The sequence below is a fragment of the Staurois parvus genome, unplaced genomic scaffold, assembly GCF_062004578.1.
Source record: "Staurois parvus isolate SC_StPar_1 unplaced genomic scaffold, SC_StPar_1.0 ptg000608l, whole genome shotgun sequence".
Lineage (NCBI taxonomy): Eukaryota > Metazoa > Chordata > Amphibia > Anura > Ranidae > Staurois > Staurois parvus.
This window is the reverse complement of record NW_028318404.1, coordinates 2,218,364-2,240,851: the sequence shown is the minus strand read 5'-3', so window position 1 is coordinate 2,240,851 and position 22,488 is coordinate 2,218,364. Positions and strand designations below refer to the sequence as shown.

General features: G+C 44.3%; 1 protein-coding gene across 3 annotated transcripts in view; it reads right to left on the bottom strand.

Moving 5' to 3' along the window:
* Nucleotides 1-3,826: 3,826 nt before the first annotated feature.
* Nucleotides 3,827-22,488, bottom strand: part of LOC149449673 (ceramide kinase-like) — a 57,259-nt gene continuing 38,597 nt past the window's right edge. For 2 of the 3 annotated variants that reach the window (XM_089692944.1, XM_089692946.1), the window contains exons 8-13: nt 20,844-20,996; nt 19,910-20,015; nt 19,238-19,287; nt 12,672-12,886; nt 6,850-7,034; nt 3,827-4,443 (exon numbers count right to left, since the gene is read on the bottom strand). In XM_089692944.1, the coding sequence (XP_089549070.1) occupies nt 4,383-4,443; nt 6,850-7,034; nt 12,672-12,886; nt 19,238-19,287; nt 19,910-20,015; nt 20,844-20,996 (770 nt within the window). In that variant the 3' untranslated portion in view covers nt 3,827-4,382. The remainder of the gene's footprint in view (nt 4,444-6,849; nt 7,035-12,671; nt 12,887-19,237; nt 19,288-19,909; nt 20,016-20,843; nt 20,997-22,488) is intronic. The other variant, XM_089692947.1, reaches the window with a different exon arrangement.

Sequence of the window (22,488 nt, the reverse complement as noted above, 5' to 3'; positions counted from 1 at the left end):
ATCTGCTAAAATGTGAGTGGTCTGGAAAAAATTCTCTTAAGATTGGAAATCATTACGGTATCACACTATGGTTTTTTCTTCTTCCTGATTTTCTCTGGGGGATTCGGTGAGAGGAGTAACTAGAGGAGGTGTCCATATCCTAGAGGAGTCAATATTTGGAGGTCATATACAAATTAAAGGGGGTCCAGGAGCCCTTAATATCCCTGAAAGGCGTTTTACTCACCAATATCTGGTGAGTGCGGTTAATGTTGGTTTTGCACTGGTGGATGGTGGAGGTATCACTGGCACGGAAGAATCCAATGAAAATATAATTTTTTCACGGGACTGTGTTTTTTGGATTTTGTCACTGGACTTATTATTTTTTAAATTATATATATTTTTTATTTCAATTAATATTTTAATTAATATTTTTGTGTCACAGTGTATTTTAAGTTTGTGATATTTAGTAATTATTATTTATGGGTTGGTGATGTATTTTATTGTATTGTGGGTTTTGCGCTGGTATAAGTTGAAATAAATATATTTTTCTTCATGTTTTGATTTGGAATAGAATGTGTAGTGTTCCCAATGCATTTGTGTGTATGGAAATAAAAGCTATTAGGAGGATTTTGAGCTTTATTCACTTTTTTCAACACACTGCTATTATTTTGAACACAACTGTACATTATGTAAAAGAGATCTATGCAGAGTATATTAAAAACTAAAAAAAAACAGTTCTTGAGTCATGTGATTACACAGCTGATAATGAACACATTTCCCATCATCTGTATATTGTATTTGGCTCCCATACACACAGGAGGCCGCTGATAGCAGTATAGCTAGCCTACCATAGCAATTGTTTAATGTTTGTAAACCTATATGCCTGTACTAAGGGCTTTTTTGTCAGAGAATCGGTGCAGGAACTCACCCCTTGTTTCCACCCCCTACCTACCTACAAGCCCCATCCTTTGGTTCCACTGCCTACTCACCTACCAGTACCACCTCTTTTAGTGAATACAGAACCAAGTATCATTTTGTGGTGTTAAGCAATTTGTATGGAATTACAAAAGAAAACAAACAGGAAAAAATATATCATACTGCCATCAACAAAAGAACCCCCAGCAACAATAGGCCCACTCCAACAAAAATAGACCCCCATCAGCAACAATAGATCTTTCAGCAGGCAACAACAACAAACCCCTCCCTCAACAGTAAACCCCTCCCAACAACAATTCACCCTTCAGAAACAATAGACTTCCCTCAGCAAGAGATCCCCCCAGCAACAATAAATCCCCCAGCAGCCAGCATCAATAGACTTTCCAGCACACCCCAGCACTCCTTGCCATTAAATACATTCAGTGCTGGAGGTGCCAGAAATGCATTCCCCCTGTGTTCCTGCTGAAACAAAGCCCTGCCTGTACTGAATATGGAGGCTGCAAGTACTTCCCTTCTGAAAATACCAGTTACTTGGCTATCTCTAACATCAATACTTCCTTAGACTTGAAACCCAGAGCTCTTTATATGCATGCTAGTTCCTGGTCAGTGCTTCAAAGTACTGAAACCATTGGATCAGCATAACAGCCAGGGAACTAGTACTTTCTGAAAGAGAGGTTAGCAATGGCAGCCTCCATCCTTTAGCAGTGCAGGTTTTTCTGCACTTCTATTGAGAATATATAAGGGGTTTTCACTACCTTGTTCAAAGCATAAAACACCATAAAGGAGATGCAAGGGGCTACTATTGCTGTATCCTCATTGGCTTCAATATTTTCCAAGCTACAGATTTGGAACCAACATACAGTGTGAAGCCAGAACTGATTGTCAGAAAATACATATAGACCAGGACATGGCTGACCTCTATCTAGTGTGAACCCGTACACAGAAAGTAAATGTTTTTACTTGGCTAATGGCTCAAAAATTGGTGTCACACAGGGGTCCATTGGGGTCTCCACCACAGCTAGATAGAGTTTTATTAAAAAAAAAAATTAAATGTTTGTCCAGTTTACAATTAAAATTTATGTCAGATTAATAATAACATGAAATTAAGGCTTTGTTGTGGCTTTTTATGGACTAGTCTGGACAGTCCTGTTAACCAGAACTGTTGTCAGCCAAGTGATATCTTCAGCAGCTCTCTAGATCAGGCTTGATCAACCTTTTAACCCCAGAAATAATTGGCAGGTCTCAGGGAAAACTTACAAAATCCGATTTATCAGGGGTCAATTGGGAAAATGCCCCTTATATTGTGATCATGAGGAAGAATGCAACTTTTACAGTGATGGTCAGAATTCCACCCTTGCAGACAGCTAAAAAAGATCATCGCTTTCATACTGCTGGCTCTGCCTAGTGGTGTTGGCCCTGGAACTTTGATCGCACCATCAAATGGGAGGTCAATCAGATACAGCTCAAAGAACCCCCTAGCAACCTCTGGAGGAACTCTGATTAACCACTTGCCGACCGCGCATAGCCGAAAGACGGCTTCACCGCGGCCGGCCAGTTCTGAGTGGACGTCATATGACGTCCTCCCAGAACGCGCTCTCCTGCGCGCCCCAGGGGGCGCGCACCCGGCGATCTCCGTGATCGCTGTGTCCTACGGACACAGCTGATCACGTGATGTGGTGAAAGGCCGATCCCACCGGCCTTTTACCACGTGATCAGCGGTGTCCAATGACACGCTGATCACAGGAAAATGCAAGTGCCGGTTCTCGGCTGCACTTTCCTCACGCTGTCAGATCGTGAGGAAAGTACTGCCGAGAACCGGCAGTTGTCACAGCGGGGATCGGCACCGATCATCAGGGCACTGATGATCAGTGCCCTGATGATCGGTGCCCAGCAGTGACCCCCGCAAGTTCCGATCAGCAGTGCGCCCACTAGCCCCGCCCACCCATTCCCAGCAGTGCCCCCACCTGTGCCCAGCAGTGCCCCCACCTGTGCCACCTACCTGTGCCCAGAAGTGCCACCTACATGTGCCCAGCAGTGCCACCCACCTGTGCCCACCCACCTGTGCCCACCAGTGCCACCCACCTGTGCCCACCCACCAGTGCTGTCCACCAGTGCCACCCACCAGTGCCACCCACCAGTGCTGCCAGTCAGTGCCACCAGTCAGTGCCCAGGGGTTGTGCCAGTCAGTGCCGCCAGTCAGTGCCCAGAAGTGATGCCAGTCAGTGCCGTCTATCAGTACCCATCATCAGTGTCACCTATCAGTGCCGCCTATCAGTGCTGCATATCAGTGCCGCCTATCCGTGACCCCTAATTAGTGCTGTCTATCAGTGCCGCCTATCCGTGCCACCTCATTAGTACTGCCTATCAGTGCCCTTTAGTGCTGCCTATCAGTGCCCATCAGTGCCGCCTATCAGTGCCCATCAGTGCCGCCTCATCAACGCAAATCAGTGAAGGAGAAAAAATACCTGTTTGAAAAATTTTATAAAAGAAACAAATAAACTTTTTTTTTTTTTTCTAATTTTTTGCACTTTTTTTAATTTATAGCGCAAAAAGTAAAGCGCCCAGTGGCGATTAAATACCACCAAAAGAAAGCTCTATTTGTGAGAAAAAAATGATCAAAATTTCATATGGGTACAATGTTGCATGACCGCGCAATTGTCAATCAAAGTGCGGAAGCGCTGAAAGCTGAAAATTGGCCTGGTAAGGAAGGGGGTATAAGTGCCTGGTAGGCAAGTGGTTAAGAATGTCTGCTCTAGAGTAATAAACCACCTTTAGGCTGACACAAGAGGGTGATGTCGGTCCTCAACTACTTTTCTGCCACCACAAGGGTGGCTCTATTTGTCTGGAAACAGTCACTTTTATGCTGACACAAGAAAGAACTGTTTTTGAGTCAATTTAAACATAAAGCAAATGAATTAAAGCAATTTTAATGAACCAAATTCAATCATCTCACAAGCACCATTATATATATATATATATATATATATATATTCACAGACCACACATTTGTTCTTTACAGCCTGCAGGTGCCTCTCATTGTACAATGACAATTTTAACTTTAGGAACGTTTTGCTCCAGAAAATTTAGTCCAGAAAATATAATGTTTATCATGAATCCAATGCTGCTCCTTTACAAACATAAATAGCTCACACAAGCTCCAGGCTCATCATATGGGTTTTCTGTTGATGAATTCACAACATGTAGCTATAACAGGTGCCCCATTATGGGGTATAACAGATAAATATTGATATCATTTTGCATTTGCCAAAGCTCCAAAAGAAGAGATCTCCGGCAGGGGTTTAAAGTGCATGGCAGTGTGAAGAGTTTGGCATCTATACCCGCCCAGTGGGCACGGTATTGAGCAGTGTTTGCTGTGCCAGCAGCATAAAAATGACTCCTTCTATTTTGAACACAGGTGTGTCATCAGAAATGGGCTTCACCCATCATGGCGGACATAGTGGTCAGGCTTATCTGCTTGGCATGTCTTCAATTCCCCGGGCAAAGAGTTGGATGAGCTGATGATGTACCCTACAGTGGAAAAAAATTAGATAATGAGTCTACCTCTATCTGAAATGGAATGTGTTTTTGTAAATATTTTATGTTCAGGAATAAAAAAATAAATATTATTTTTATTTTATATTATATTATTTTATAAAATTTCAGTCAGCAACTGAAGCTGTAGAGACTCCTTTTCATTACAGAGCTCAATAGCCCAAATAATATGGTGCAGAGAATAGTACTCATCACATCAATACTGCTCACTTTCTGCACCATTACACATACTGTATATGTAAACTATTTGGATTTGAGCACAGTTATATCTTATTTTTGTCTATGATGACTGGCCCTTATGGTAGTAGTAGGGTATAATAGCGGCACTATAGTATAATAGTATGGGCTCAATCTTCCAGTTTGACACTGGGCATTGCTCAACCCCAAAGATGGAGTATAACAAAGGAGGCAAAGGAGAATCAGTGCAAAAGACAGCGCTGGAGAGGAAGTGAGTAGTGCAGCCAAAGTTGTTTTTTTATTTTACCAATGGTTTGGGGGACATTTATCATGGAGTTAGGGCTTTAATAAAGAGAGAACACAGATTAAAAAACATACTTTTATCGCCTAAGTTTAGTAAAATGTTAAATTAAACTAAAATTGACCCTGCATCATTATGGTTCCTCTTAAAGAATAAGTTAACCTTTTGGAGTATGTTACATATTCCACCCATTTTTAGGGTGGAACATGTAACATGTTCCCACTCCTGCAGCGTCTCCCCGCTCCGCTGCATCTATTGACAGCTAGTGGGGGATCTTATCCCCCCGCTAGCTGTCACTATTTTTTTTTTTTCAAACGCGCCCGTGTGGCTCTCTGCCCACCCAGCTGCGTCATTCATTCAGTTCTGTGAATGGGAAACTACAAGTCCAGAGAACCTGTCCGCTGTTCGCTTGTAGTTCTCAATGAGTTACCACAGCACTGTTGAGCACTGTGGTAGTTCATTGTCTCTTCTTGTCAGTGTGTATCTTCTTGCCTGTATAAGGTGAACTTATCCTTTAACCTCCTTAGCGGTGTTCCCGAGTGTAGCTCGGGGTAGAATTTCTATACCAAGAACGGTAACCCCGAGCTACACTCAAGCTTACCATGCAGCGTTCTCTGGGGGTCCCTGCAGCACTTACCTTGTCCTTCGCTCCCACGATGGGTCCCCTGCAGCGTCCCCGTCCATCTCCTCCGGCGGATGCCGGCATCTGGCTTCCGTGTTCCGGTCCCCGTGACGTCGGAACGTTCGGGCGGCGGAACCGGCGGGAAATTTGAAATTTTTAAAAAATGACATTTTTGCTGTCATTGCTTTTTCACTGCATTTCACATACATTTTGTCCCTACTGCTTTGTCCTGTGCCCTGCCTGCATTTTGAATGTTCTTTCTGCCTGAAAACTTAGAAAAGTCCATGGCGGCCAAAAAGCGTCCCTTTACGTCAAAAGCGGTTTTAGAGCAGCGATAGTAAATCAGAACCACTTGCAGAATTGAGTGATGATTTGTGGGGAAATTCGTCATCAGACACTGAAAACAATTTTGCGACTTTGCTCAGCGATGTGCGAATTTGCCTCTGTATTTCAAATTTCAGTGTTTTTGGTTTGATTATATTATTGAATTAAATTTATTATTATATTATTATTTTTTATGATTATTTATTAAATTATAATTTATGATTTCGTGTTTCAAGTTTTATCATATCCGGAATGTTTAATAGACTCTTTTTCGGATAGATTTCAGTGAGTTATTCCTAAAAATTACAGCCTACAATTAAAAACTACATATTTCCATGCAAAAAAATGGTACCGCTTTCAGCACAAAATTCCTGACATGACCATACCGCCAGGGAGGTTAAGCTTCCCAAAGAAAATAGATGGCATTTCTATCAATTTTTGTGCAGATCTGGAGACAATCCCAGGTCTATGTGTATTTCCAGAGGAACACAGCCTCTGTTACCCCAGGTTCACACCTAAGCATTTTCTGCAGCGTTTTGTGTTTTTCATAAACGCAGTACAGTCCATTTAACATGGTTTCCTATGGGACATGTTCACATTTGCACGTTTTCACCCGATGCGTTTTTTTGGAAAGGGTCAGGGACTTTTTTGAATGCAAAAAAGTTGCGTTTTTGGTTCTATAGACTTCAATGGAAACACTGCAGAAAAGCATGTATTACATTTTTGCTGTGTTTTGCGTTTTAAATCTACCTAGCAAAAAGAACATTTTAAACAAATGAAAAAAAACCCCCCACAAAACGCAGCAAAAATGCAATGCAGAAACAGCTCAAACGCAGCCTGCATAGGTGTGAACCTTGCCTTAGTGGGGACAGTCAATCACTTTAGAAAATGCTGGCCAAGCCAAAATGGTGGGCTTTGTGCATTGAAGACATGCAAAACCTGAAATCCTGTTTCTCACCTGATGCTGAGCTCGGCACAGTCCAAAATTTCTCCATCACAGTTCCAAGTGCTGGTGACCGACTCCTCCCAACAGGGACAGAAAAACAGGTGTTTCTGACGACGGACTATCTCCTCATCATCAAGCTGCTCGGGGGTAAAGCGCATGGCGTGTATCCGATGGACTTCCACATTGGGAAAAGCAAACTGTTAAACCAGAAAACAGTTATGTGATATTATGATAAATGTTAAGAACAATAAATCAAAAGACATTAGTTATATGTCAAAGTCATGGTTAAAATATCCTTGAAACCGTACTCTAGGCAAACAGCCAGCTACACACGGATATATATGATCTATTTAGCCTGCCAGTAGAATTCTGTTCAGCCAGTCTTGTGATTTGGGCACTTTTGTCTAGTAGCACACCCAGGTACTGGACCTCTGTACAGATCATTCTACATTAAAGCCACACAGCCTGGTCCAGGACCTGCCCTAAGATGTAATTAGACAATGAAGTAACATATTGGTATGGCTATAAACATGTTCGTGGTTAGCATCAAATGCACAATATGTATAGCAAGCTTGTTTTATAGTACTAATTGTATAGTAAGTATTACACTCACAAAAAGTCAGAAACTGAAGGGGACAAAAGAAACGCAAGTCTCCCCTCCTAGCCAGTAGTTAGAGGAAACTCTGTGCTTCTCAGTCCCAGGTTTCAATTTGCTTCATGCACATAACAGGTTCCCCCACAGACTTGGTTATTTAAAGCCCCCTCTAGTTTCTGACTTTAGGTGAAAGCAATACTGTTTTTAACAATATGGTGCCAACTTACTACACTATGTCAGTGTGCTTTTTGTGCATTTTATGTATTTTCTGCTATGGAGCTTGTTCTTGGTAACAGCTGCAATGCCTAGTAATTGTCTGCACCTCCATTGTTTTCTATTCAGCTTTGGTATGGCATTGGCTCGGTTTCAGGCAACTTTTCAGGTGTCATTACATATGCATTCTTTTATATCGTATGATCACATTTTGCCTTTTTATTTTTATATTCACATTATATTAAGTTGTGATTTCCCCCCTGTAATGCATGTGACACTTTCCATCACTCTTTGAGCCCTGTGTTGGTATATTTCCTTTTTCTGCATGTTAACAGACAGCCCTATGTAATACAGTGGGGCATATATGGCTGAACTCCAGGCAAACAGCCAAATACATGGAATCAATATGAATCTGAGAGCCGTTTTGCCTGCCAAACAATTTGTATTTCTGTCCATCCAGTCATTAGATTTACACAGCTCTGCCACAGTATGAGAGAAGATCTGTTTGCTTGTTTTTTTTTTTTGTTTTTTTTTTGGGGGGGGGGGGGGTTACTGCAGTTCAATAACACCTACAGATCTCTACCCCATTAGCTCTTCTGTCTGTTCCATCTGTTCTCTTCTCCTCTCAGTATGCTCCTTTCACTACAACACACCTAACTGGCTCCCTGTTCTGCCTCTTTCACTTCCATTCTAAGCTGAACTGTACAGGAGATGACAAGAGGCTGATACCAGGTCAAATTTTGGTACTTACACTACTTCAATTTAAAAACACATTTAATGATTACAGAGCTGTGGTAATTTAGTCTGCCTGGAGTTCAATGTTCAAGTACCCTTGTTCACCCTTAGTGCTGCTATTTGGAGATTTCAGTAGGCCAAGATAGAATTAGTTACACATGCTAGTTCTAAATGAAAATATGATTTTCGAGTGAATGCACAACCGAACTATAATGTATCTATTATTTTTTTAATATGTAGAGTTCCACTTCAAAGGAACATTCAACATAGTTGATGGTATGGTTTAAATCAGGGGTCCTCAAACTTTTTAAACAGGGGGCCAGTTCACTGTCCCTCAAACCGTTGGAGGGCCGGACTATATCTGGACTATATATATAGGCCCATCAATGCAGTCTGATCAGTGCCCATCAATGCAGCCTCACCAGTGCCCATCAATGCAGCCTCACCAGTGCCCATCAATGCAGTCTGATCATTGCCCATCAATGCAGTCTGATCATTGCCCATCAATGCAGCCTCACCAGTGCCCATCAATGCAGCCTCACCAGTGCCCAACAATGCAGCCTCACCAATGCCCATCAATGCAGTCTGATCAGTGCCCATCAATGCAGTCTGATCAGTGCCCATCAATGCAGTCTGATCAGTTCCCATCAATGCAGCCTCACCAGTGTCCATCAATGCAGCCTCACCAGTGCCCAACAATGCAGCCTCACCAGTGCCCATCAATGCAGCCTCACCAGTACCCAACAATGCAGCTTCACCAGTGCCCATCAATGCAGTCTGATCAGTGGCCATCAATGCAGTCTGATCAGTGCCCATCAATGCAGCCTCACCAGTGCCCATCAATGCAGCCTCACCAGTGCCCAACAATGCAGCCTCACCAGTGCCCATCAATGCAGTCTGATCAGTGCCCATCAATGCAGCCTCACCAGTGCCCATCAATGCAGTCTGATCAGTGCCCATCAATGCAGCCTCACCAGTGCCCATCAATGCAGTCTGATCAGTGCCCATCAATGCAATCTGATCAGTGCCCATCAATGCAGCCTCATCAGTGCCCATTAATGCAGTCTGATCAATGCAGCTTCACCAGTGCCCATCAATGCAGTCTGATCAGTGCCCATCAATGCAGCCCCACCAGTGCCCATCAATGCAGTCTGATCAGTGCCCATCAATGCAGCCTCACCAGTGCCCAACAATGCAGTCTGATCAGTGCCCATCAATGCAATCTGATCAGTGCCCATCAATGCAGCCTCACCAGTGCCCATCAATGCAGTCTGATCAGTGCCCATCAATGCAGTCTGATCAGTGCCCATCAATGCAGCCTCACCAATGCCCATCAATGCAGTCTGATCAGTGTCCATCAATGCAGCCTCACCAATGCGCATCAATGCAGTCTGATCAGTGTCCATTAATGCAGCCTCACCAATGCCCATCAATGCAGTATGATCAGTGTCCATTAATGCAGCCTCACCAGTGTCCATCAATGCAGTCTGATCAGTGTCCTTCTCCTCGGCTGTCTGTCACTGCCCAGCGCAGGAGAACTGCAAGCAGCCCCTCCAGAGATCACAGACACCACCCCTCTATCATTTACTCGCCGCGCCGGCCGGATCTACATCCCCAGCACACAGGAATATCACTGGGGGTGGAGCCGAGGCGGAGCCAAGGGGCAGGTGAGCGAGCTAAGTGAGGGAGAGGCAGAGCCAGTCAAGCACAGCGGTGCTGTTGGAATGAAAGTGAAAGTACGCAGTGGATGCCGCTGTGAAAGTACGCAGGGGGATGACAAATATTAAAAAACACCCGGCGGGACGGATAAATGTCCTCGGCGGGCCGCATGCGGGCCGTAGTTTGAGGACCCCTGGTTTAAATTATATAAATGTTCTCAGTTTGCAAATAAAGTACATACATATCACCATTGGTTATCATAAAAGGAATCATAAAAGGAATCTGTCATTTTTTTTACCCCTTTAACCACTTCAATACTGGGCACTTTTACCCCCTTCCTGCCCAGGACAATTTTCAGCTTTCAGTGTTGTCACACTTTGAATGACAATTGAGCAGTCATGCAACACTGTACCCATAACAAATTTTTATCATTTTTTCACACAAATAGAGCTTTCTTTTTTATTTTTTGCTAACTAAACAGAAAAAAACCTGAAACTTTTGAAAAAAGCTAATTTTTCTTCGTTTTTGTTATAACATTTTGCAAATAAATAAAATTTCTTCAAAAATGTAGGTCAAAATGTATTCTGCTACACTTCTTTGGTGAAAATACCCCAAATTAGTGTATATTATTTAGTCTGTAGGAAGTCTATAGAGTCCACAAACCATGGTATACATATCTGACAATCGAACAATCTACCGACATCCAATCTCATCTCTTGAAGCCCGAAAACACCAGCATAGTACAAATACCCCTTAAATTACCCATTTTTGGAAAATAGACAGTCCAAGGTATTTAATAAGAGGCATGGTGAGTTTTTTGGAGGTTGTCATTTTTTGTTACAATTATTTGGAAAATGTAGAAATTAAAAAAAAAAAAATCACAATTTGTTTTTTTTTACATATTGTCACAAGTCCAGTACAGTGACTTGTGACAGTATGTGAAAAAAAAAAATTTAATTTTTATTTTGTTCACATTTTCCTATTTTTTTTTTATTTTTTATTACATTATTTTTTGTTTTGTTTTTTTACTATTTTGTTTTCAACACACTGTGACCAAAGCAATATAATGTTAGCATAGTAACATTGAACTACTCTGGGCAAGTGATCAGGAATTTATTTATTTATTTTTTACATATTATGGTTGCTAATACCAATGTATTCCATTGATATTTGCAATCACTGTTACTGAATGAAACTGATTCGTTCAGTCTTATGTTGTGATTAGCTGTGATTGGGCAAAGCTCATCACATGATACAGATGGGCTCTGATTGGCCCTGTCTGTACCATGTGACTGCTTTGATCAATCACAGCTAACAACACAATTGTATACAATGAATGGCATGACAGGAAGCCATCCATTGTATACAATCGACATGTGATCTGCTGTGATTGGTCACAGCAGTCACATGACACTGGCAACGGGCTGGTGTAGTGATCTGTCATCAGCTGTGTCCCGTGGACATAGCCGGTGACAGATCACGCTGCTGTGCAACCCTGTGAATGGCTGCTTTTGACAGGACGTCATATGAGGTGTTATTAACTAACCATTCTCAGCACACTTATACCCAACTTTCTTTCTGATACATCTGAATATTGGAGACCACCAAACCTCCTCTCCCTCCTCCTAACTGTCAAACACCGTTATGTGGCAGAGGGGCCAAGGTCATTAAAGGGTTAGTTCGCCTTTACCAAAAAAACTGCCTATGCAGGTAAAGGGCGCCTGCAGAAAAAATAAAAACTGTGCCTCTCTGACCAAAGTTAAATAATGCCCTTGCTATAGGTGTAGGCCATTTACACACCTCCCAAATCCTGCCTTGTTGCTAGGATGTTTCTAAGACACTGCCAGACACTTCAAACCACTTGCATGCACTCTGTCTCCTCTGTTGCAGTAGTTCTGAGCTCAACAATGCTGCGATGGAGAAGAAGATAATGGAGCACACATGTGGGGGATTTGAGAGCTCGCTCCCGTGATGATGGGGGTGAGCAGTAACTGCTGGGAGTGTCTTAGCAACATCCTATCAACAAGGCTTTGGGAGGTATGTAAATGGCCCACACTTATTAACAAGGGCATTATTTATCTTCAGTTAAAGCTGCACAGTGTGTTTTTATTACTTATTTTGGAATTCTGACACAGACAGACATGGAGCTTATACAGAGATTAAATCCAAGGCTCCGGTACGTGAACATAGTGGAAGGGAAGTACAGTGCAGGTACATATCTGTGGATGGGTTGGGGGGTGGGCTATCATGAGAACCTGTCACTTTGTTTGAAAAGGAGGATGGTTCTGTTGCCTGTGTAGACCACATTTCTGCTTTTCAAATAGTACAGATTTTATTTTTCATAGGAGAACCTCTCTACGGATATTTGAACCTATACTTGTCTCTGCAAATGCCCATTCAACAATAACAATACCTAGTGGTAGTAAAACAAACTAGATTCTCACTTTTGAGCCAATACAGTTTTCCCTGCCAGTGATTAATGCCAGTGATGGTCACTATTTGCAAACTGTATAAAAGCAAACACAATAAGATTCATGCCAGTGATGGTTGCTATTTATGTAATGTATAAAAAGCAAACACAAGTACAGGAGAAAATTTCTGCTTTCCTCTTGTTTGGCACAATCTCTCTTACCTGGTCCTTGCCATTTGTGTGCCTGCTGAGATGTCTCAGGAACTGAAGGATGCTGCACTTTTGTACCATGATCAGATCAGCGGTGCCGTCTGCCAGATGTGCAGTTGGCGAAAGGCCATCCTGGCTCTTGGGACAGGCGCTGGACATGCCAGTGATGTTGAGTGCTACAAAGGACCCAGTGACTGATTTCCAGTTTTCCAATTTTGAAACATTATCTGTCAGGAATAACAAGGAGTGGATAATTTTACAAAGACATAAAATCATTTTGGCTCATTTTACTATAACAAATGATTTTGTATTATAAATTACTTCTGCATAACCTATTTTTTTACAGCCCAGTACTTTTTGCTACAAGTCACTAGACATAAAATAGATCTCAGCTTTAAAAAGTGAAGTTTTCTATGGTATAGTGAAGATTTATAAATGGTTATTATGCCTAAGCAGTAACCTAAGTAAATCTACTTTTGCTCTGGAATCCTTCCTGAAAAGTAGCGATACACTTCTTGGTGTGTGAGTGTGCCTAGGCATTCCTGTGCTACAGCCTTCTAGTTGTATATTTGCAGTGAGGGATCTAAAGCAATTTGATTAAATTGTAATGTGTGCAATGAGCTTTAAGGGGTCCTTCTCCACTGACCACCAATGTAAGGTGGTCCTTTCGCTGACCACCAATCTAAAGGGGCCATTCTTCAGTGTCCACCAATCTAAAGGGGTAAATTCTGGCATGTGTACTGGGAGTGCCTGTGTCAGGATGCCACTCGGAAGCGAAGCACACTTGTGCCAGGCACTTCTGCCAGTATCCTGAGGGGGCATGCTTGTTTGTGCAAAGACACTCGCAGATGCAATGCACACACGTTGGTGCGTGCCAGTGCATGTGCATCCAATTCCAGAACTGGTACCGAACACCCTATTTAAGGAAGGAAGACGTGACAGAAGATTCCTGGATGATCTTCAACATGCCCATGTGTATCCTGCGATTATCCTTTCTTGTTACTGATTCCACTTGCCTTTGAACTTCCCCTCTTCTTGACCTCTGGTTGTGACCCTGGCTCATTTAAAGACTCTGCTTCTCCTGATCAACCATGTATACCTCTGACTTGGCTCTTGACTATTCTGCTATCTCCATCTGTTTGATCACCATGTATAACGTTTGCTCTGGCTCCTGACCATGCTGTTACCGCTTATCCCTGGGGTCGCCAAACTTTCTAAAATAAAGGGCCAGTTTCCTATCCTTCAAACTTTAAGGGGGCTGGACTTTGGCCAATGGGATGGGATAATGTCCTGACATCAGTGGGAGGAATAGTACCCAATCTTTAATATTCGAGGAACTATAAGTGCCCTATTAATGTCAGTGGGGGGAATTGTGCCCCAATGTTTTTGTCAGTGACAGGAATTATGCCCCATTGTTGGTATCAGTGGGAGGAATAGTTTCTCCTTTCACAGGGAGATATAGTGCCCCAAAGGCTGGATAAAGGTAAGCAAAGGCCCACATCCGGGCCTTGGGCCACAGTTGGAAGACCACTAGCTTATCTTATGAACCCTCTGTGTATGATCGCGGCCCGGATCGTGACCTTGACCACCTCCAGTTTCTCCCTACCAGTCTGATCTTGCACCATTTTTATTACACCGTCTACTGCTGAACCTGCCCTACTCCATCACAAGTGTACCATGTGTTTCTGCTGACATACTCCCCTGCTTGCCTGCCTAAGAACTACCCAGATGGACAGCTCCTGGAGCAGCCACCAGCAAATCAGTCGGTACCCATGCTTCTGTGAGCCTTGCACTCCCTGTCATCACTTGCAGGGTGTTTGGACCACAGCCACAAGAGAAACCCCCTAGTCACTTTGGCCTCCAACCAGTATATGAAAGCCTGATACATAGGTGCATTTCACTTAAAGGTCTTTTTGAAACATTTTCTGCTTAAAAGCATCAAATACAGCCAACACGTTTTGGGGGAAAAAAGCCTCCCCTTTTTCAGGGCCAACATGGAAAAAAACAATAAAAAGTAAAACATACTGTCATTATGTCATGGAAACAATGTGGTGATATATGTCCATAAATTATACAGCAATATACCGTATTTGCCGGCGTATAAGACGACTTTTCAACCCGTGAAAATCTTTTGAAAAGTCGGGGGTTGTCTTATACGCCGGTATACGGCGAGTCGGTGTCAAGGCGGCACTTTTTCGAGGGGCGGCGCCGCCCCCCCCCTCCTCCAACGGACACCAAGTACAGGGGTGGGCAGAGGGGCTGCTCTACCTTACCTGGCTCCGGTCCTGGTCCCACGACGATCCGGTCCAGGAAGCGCGGCTGCTCCTTCTTTCAGTTCGGCCGCTCGATTGTCCCGCCGCCTGCTCGGCTCCGCCTCCTCACCAGTGATTGGGCGCCAGCACTGGAAAGGCACACAGGCGACCAATCACCGGCAAGGAGGCGGCCGAACTGAAAGAAGGAGCAGCCGCTCCTCTCCCCCACTGACATTAACGATGGGGCACTATTCCTCCTCCCCACTGACACCAACCATGGGGCACTATTCCTCCTCCACACTGACACCAACCATGGGGCACTATTCCTCCTCCCCACTGACACCAACGATGGGGCACTATTCCTCCTCCCCACTGACACCAACCATGGGGCACTATTCCTCCTCCCCACTGACACCAACGATGGGGCACTATTCCTCCTCCCCACTGACACCAACCATGGGGCACTATTCCTCCTCCACACTGACACCAACGATGAGGCACTATTCCTCCTCCCCACTGACACCAACGATGGGGCACTATTCCTCCCCCACTGACACCAACGATGGGGCACTTTTCTCCCCACTGACACCAACGATGGGGCACTATTCCTCCCCCACTGACACCAACGATAGGGCACTATTCCTCCTCCCCACTGACACCAACCATGGGGCACTATTCCTCCCCCACTGACACCAACCATGGGGCACTATTCCTCCTCCCCACTGACACCAACGATGGGGCACTATTCCTCCTCCCCACTGACACCAACCATGGGGCACTATTCCTCCCACTGACACCAACGATGGGGCACTATTCCTCCCACTGACACCAACGATGGGGCACTATTCCTCCTCCCCACTGACACCAACGATGAGGCACTATTCCTCCTCCCCACTGACACCAACCATGGGGCACTATTCCTCCTCCCCACTGACACCAACCATGGGGCACTATTCCTCCTCCCCACTGACACCAACGATGAGGCACTATTCCTCCTCCCCACTGACACCAACCATGGGGCACTATTCCTCCTCCCCACTGACACCAACCATGGGGCACTATTCCTCCTCCCCACTGACACCAACCATGGGGCACTATTCCTCCTCCCCACTGACACCAATGATGGGGCACTATTCCTCCTCCCCACTGACACCAACCATGGGGCACTATTCCTCCTCCACACTGACACCAACGATGGGGCACTATTCCTCCTCCCCACTGACACCAACGATGGGGCACTTTTCTCCCCACTGACACCAACGATGGGGCACTATTCCTCCCCCACTGACACCAACGATGGGGCACTATTCCTCCCCCACTGACACCAACCATGGGGCACTATTCCTCCTCCCCACTGACACCAACGATGGGGCACTATTCCTCCTCCCCACTGACACCAACCATGGGGCACTATTCCTCCTCCCCACTGACACCAACCATGGGGCACTATTCCTCCTCCCCACTGACACCAACGATGGGGCACTATTCCTCCTCCCCACTGACACCAATGATGGGGCACTATTCCTCCCCCACTGACACCAATGATGGGGCACTTTTCTCCCCACTGATACCAACGATGGGGCACTATTCCTCCCCCACTGACACCAACCATGGGGCACTATTCCTCCTCCCCACTGACACCAACCATGGGGCACTATTCCTCCTCCCCACTGACACCAACGATGGGGCACTATTCCTCCTCCCCACTGACACCAATGATGGGGCACTATTCCTTCCACTGATACCAATGATGGGGCGCTATTCCTCCCACTGACACCAATGATGGGGCGCAATTCCTGCCACTGATACCAATGATGGGGCGCTATTCCTCCCACTGACACCAATGATGGGGTGCTATTCCTCCTACTGACACTAATGATGGAGCACTATTCCTCCCACTGACACTAATGATGGGACACTATTCCTCCCACTGACACCAATGATGGGGCACGATTCTTCCCACTGACACCAATGATGGGGCACTATTCCTCCCACTGACCAATGATGGGGCACTATTCCTCCCACTGACACTAATGATGGGACACTATTCCTCACACACTGACACTAATGATGGGGCACCATCATTGGTGTCAGTGGGAGGAATAGTGTCCCATCATTGGTATCAGTGGGAGGAATAGCGCCCAATCATTGGTATCAGTGGGAGGAATAGTGCCCCATCATTGGTATCAGTGGGAGGAATAGTGCCCCATCATTGTTATTAGTGGGATGAATAGTGCCCCATCATTGGTATCAGTAGGAGGAATAGTGCCCCATCATTGGTGTCAGTGGGAGGAATAGTGCCCCATCATTGGTATCAGTGGGAGGAATAGTGTCCCATCATTGGTGTCAGTGGGAGGAATAGTGCCCCATCATTGGTATCAGTGGGAGGAATAGTGTCCCATCATTGGTGTCAGTGGGAGGAATAGTGCCCCATCATTGGTATCAGTGGGAGGAATAGTGCCCCATCATTGTTATTAGTGGGATGAATATTGCCCCATCATTGTTATTAGTGGGACGAATGGTGTCCCATCATTGGTGTCAGTGGGAGGAATAGTGCCCCATCATTGGTATCAGTGGGAGGAATAGTGCCCCATCATTGGTATCAGTGGGAGGAATAGTGTCCCATCATTGGTGTCAGTGGGAGGAATAGTGCCCCATCATTGGTATCAGTGGGGAGGAGGAATAGTGCCCCATCATTGGTGTCAGTGGGAGGAATAGTGCCCCATCATTGGTATCAGTGGGAGGAATAGTGCCCCATCATTGGTATCAGTGGGAGGAATAGTGCCCCATCATTAGTGTCAGTGGGAGGAATAGTGCCCCATCATTGGTATCAGTGGTGAGGAATAGTGCCCCATCATTAGTGTCAGTGGGGGGAATAGTGCCCCATCATTAGTGTCAGTGGGAGAAATAGTGCCCCATCATTGGTATCAGTGGGGAGGAATAGTGCCCCATCATTAGTGTCAGTGGGGGGAATAGTGCCCCATCATTAGTGTCAGTGGGAGGAATAGTGCCCCATCATTAGTGTCAGTGGGAGGAATAGTGCCCCATCATTAGTGTCAGTGGGAGGAATAGTGCCCCATCATTGGTATCAGTGGTGAGGAATAGTGCCCCATCATTAGTGTCAGTGGGGGGAATAGTGCCCCATCATTAGTGTCAGTGGGAGAAATAGTGCCCCATCATTGGTATCAGTGGGGAGGAATAGTGCCCCATCATTAGTGTCAGTGGGGGGAATAGTGCCCCATCATTAGTGTCAGTGGGAGGAATAGTGCCCCATCATTAGTGTCAGTGGGAGGAATAGTGCCCCATCATTAGTGTCAGTGGGAGGAATAGTGCCCCATCATTGGTATCAGTGGGAGGAATAGTGCCCCATCATTGGTATCAGTGGGAGGAATAGTGCCCCATCATTAGTGTCAGTGGGAGGAATAGTGCCTCATCATTGGTATCAGTGGGAGGAATCCTGCCCCATCATTGGTGTCAGTGGGAGGAATATCACCCCATCATTGGAATACCATACTGAAATACCATACCATATTGAAATCAAATCTGATGTTTTTTCATTTTTATTTGGTGTGCGTTGGAAGAGGGGTAGTCTTATACGGCGAGTATAGCTCAAACCCTATATTTTAACAGGAAAAGTAGGGGGTCGTCTTATACGCCGGCAAATACGGTAGTATCCATGAAAGAACAAGAAAACAATAACAGCATTATTAGAAGTTCTAACTCATGCTCACTCTAAATAAATGGTTTTGTCTGTGTCCCTATTCGAAAAATACCATCATTCCTAACTGTAAGTAAGGGAAACCTTCCTGAATAGGAAGACAGACAGCAGCAAATACCCAAATAAAAATGGAACATTTTAGACTAGGGTTGGGCTTGGAGATTACATTCACATGACCAAATAGCAGTGACAATGCCGGCCATTGATTTGTACTCTGTACAAATCAATAACCAACAACACCACTGTTAGCCCGTAATCAATCATGTGAGCAGTTACAGAGTGTCTGACCGAGCCTGGACCCAGTGTGCATCCAAGGTTGGCATTTCTGCAGAGTTCTGGCCTGTATACAAACTAGCAGCAGCTAAGCCTTTAGGGACCTCGGAACGCAGAAAATTCTTCGTACCTCATTGCCGTGTGAATGTAGTCTAATCAGAAAAAACTAGTACAGAGGAAAAGTGTATGTGACCTCCATTGCAGCCAATTAGATTTCAGTTGTATTTTTTGGAATAAGTGAGATCATGTTCACTATGAACTATAATTGCTCTATTGTATTTTTCTATGGTTTCAATGAGCTATACTCATTGAATAAGACCAGAATGACGTCTTACTTTCACATTTTTCTGACAGTCTTTCTGATGACTCAGAGCAGACAAGACACCTGTAAAGAGAAAAGCAAACACAGGATAAAAAACTGAACCATCAAGGGTATTGCCTGTACATTATTTCACATCATTTTTTGTTACTGAAAACATAGATGGAGTTGTACTCCTATGAGGCAACAGACTTTTATTCACCACTGAGCCAAAAACTTTATTTTCCGTGTTTCCCTGTTATAAAAACTATGGATAGAGCTGTGCTTCTATGAGCCAGCAGACTCTGATTGGCTGCTGTAGCTTCAAATTCAGGGCTGTCCAGCTGGTGGCTTATAGCACCTTATTTTGCAGCCAGAGTCCCCCTGATTGCAGCTCACCCCACCATTCTTGTTGGAAAATTCCACTTGTAAAATGACAGCCAGGACTTGCTCTATTTATACAGTAGCCACTACTGCTGGCATTACCCTGTGTTTGGAAACATAGATGGCGTTGAGCTCCTGTGAGTCAAAAAAATTCTGCTTGGACACTGCAGCCTCTTATTTATTTCTAATAATTCCCTGCTTTTGGAAACATGGATGGAACTGGGCTTCCATGAGGCTGTGGTTGGCCTCTAAAGTTATCCATGCATGTACCCAGCCATACAGACATATATAAATCAGCATATGATTGTGAAAAGCATTGTGTTACCCTGTCCTGCAACGAGTATTGTCTCTTGGGCTGGAATTGTCTTCATTGGCCTCCAAGAATTCTACTGTTCCACGGTAGCAGCGGTTACTGAGTGCCATTTTTATACCTAAGAGGAAAAAAGTATGTATGGGTATATCTGCAGGTGCAATAGCATACAGATGAGGTAATTTCTCTACTTTCCTGTAAGCAAGTTCACAGTGCTAAACTGACAACACTGTACAAAGCAAACATTTTAAAGTGTTATAGTGTTGTCTCTTCCTCGATCTGAGTGCTGCTGTGCAGGGGTTACATGAGGCTGCTATCTAGTCATATTCCAGAACCAATATTAGTTCTATGTAAATGTAGGGAACCTCACAAATGCTGCTTTGCCCCTAGTCCAATTTAGTGTGCTTGTTGCTAGGCTGTAACCAGAGTTACAGAGTGTTTTCTACCTCCTGGGTTTCTGTCTGGGGAGGATGTGTGTTTGGAGGGTCACTCTTCTTGGGCCTTGCCTCAGCTGGAGGCTTGCACCAGAGACCCATTGACTTCAGCTACCTGCATTGGTCATTGAACTGGAAAAGGATCTTCTTGCTGAAGAGTGTGGCTGAGAAGCTGAGAAGAAGCTACCATCTGGACATTTCAATAAGGAATCATTGTTTATCAACCAAAGCATCTTTTTTTACTGCAATCAGATTGTCAAAGAAAAACTTGTTTAGAGAGAGAGAACCACTGCAATTTAAGAAAGATTGCGCTTGCGCTTACAGGCTCTGTCTGGCTGCTCTCACAGGGCCAGCACTTACCCAGAAGTTGTATGCAAAGAGTTTCACTACTACTACCACTACTTTCGGAATACCTGTCCTATCTATGAGCTATTTTCAGGTATTCTGCACCCTTCCATAACATTTAGTTCAGCAACAAAAGGTGAAAAGAAAACTAAATAAACCCCAAGTCTCACCTGCTAAGTCATATCTCATAGGTCCCACCCAACGCATACTCTCACTCTCCCTAAGAACATCCCCAAAGAAACCGTAGCCAGTCAGAGACACCGAATATCTCATGAGTTGTCCATCGTGGTAGGAAGCACAGACATCCATAGGCTGTGTGTCTCCTGTGAATAAACACAATGTTCATATATAAAAAGCTACTTGAATTAAAAATATCTATTGATAGCTAAAGTGATTGTAAACCCTTACATATACCCAGTGAAGTGACTGGCCTCAGGTGATACACAGAGATTAAACAAATCCTCCTACATATGTTGTGCCTGTTTGTCTACATCCTTCTTTCTCCTACATCCATTCAAAGTTCAGAATTTACACAGGATCTCTCAGCTATGAAAAGCAGGGGGCAGAGAGCTAAAGTTACATAGGTGAGGAGAGCTCTGAGCCCTGATTGGAGGGAAAGGACACCCCCCCTTCACACAGCACACAGGAACAGATCTGAGGCTGTCAATCATAAGCTGTGCCCTCCCCGTTACCATTTTTCTCTTGGAGTCAAGAAAACTCATCAGAAGTGACTCATGCTTATAGCACAGGAATGAGGCAGCAGACAGAAATGACACTTATTACTCTGGATTGAGGCAATTAAACACTATAGAGGGATATGCTTTGTTCATATTTCATGTCTGAGTTTATAACACTTTAATGCAGCATACAAAATTGGAATGAATATAATCGAGAATATTTTATTGAACTGATTTACTAATATTATCTGTCTGGCTGCTGTAAGTTACAAAGTCTGCATATTATTGTTGCTCTTGGCACTGCCGTAGCCTCATTCACACAGGCTTTTTTATCCAGTGAACAGATTCCTGCAGCAAGAATCAGAAGATCCATGTGGTTGGAATCACAGGTACACCACTATTCACATGTATCCATACATCCAACATTTACTTGCAGCTAGCGACAGATGCATTGCCCTGAATACAGACAGATTTCGTCCAGGAGCAGTCACCTGTCACCAATTGCAGGTAACCATTGGAAGCCATTGCTCTGTATAGGCTAAGCAACGGCAGCTGTCTGGAACCACCTATGATTCCAGCTGCAAGAATCAGCGCACCAGACAAAAAAGCACATGTGAATGAGCCTAAACATGTATGTGTACCTATTTGTTTTTAAATTTTGGAAAAGCGGGAAAGGATCGGAACTCCTGCCAAGCATTTATGACTGTCTGTATCCCTGCTGGGTAAATTCTCCCTCTCTCTTTGTCCTAGTGATTATCACTTAGACAGAAAGAGACAGAAATTTTAGAGTTTCACCAGAACAAGAGGTGAAAGTAAATCTTCCTATTGTGATGTTTGAAGATAACTAAGGGGGGAAATTCTGCTTACCATGTTGAGATTTCTCCTCAATTTTTGCTTTTTCCCAGGACATTTCTGCTATGACCCAGTGGGACAAAGACAGCAAAAAATAAATTGACAGATTCCTCAGCTCATTTAATGTCAGTTATTTTTCCCTGTTTTTCTTTGTTTAAAGCATTTTTAATGGGGATACATCAAGGTGCAATAAAAAGAAATAACCCTGAACCTAATAATAATTATCTTTGTTATAACTGCATATTGCCTACTAAAGCATCTATGAGAGCATTTTCAGAATTACTGC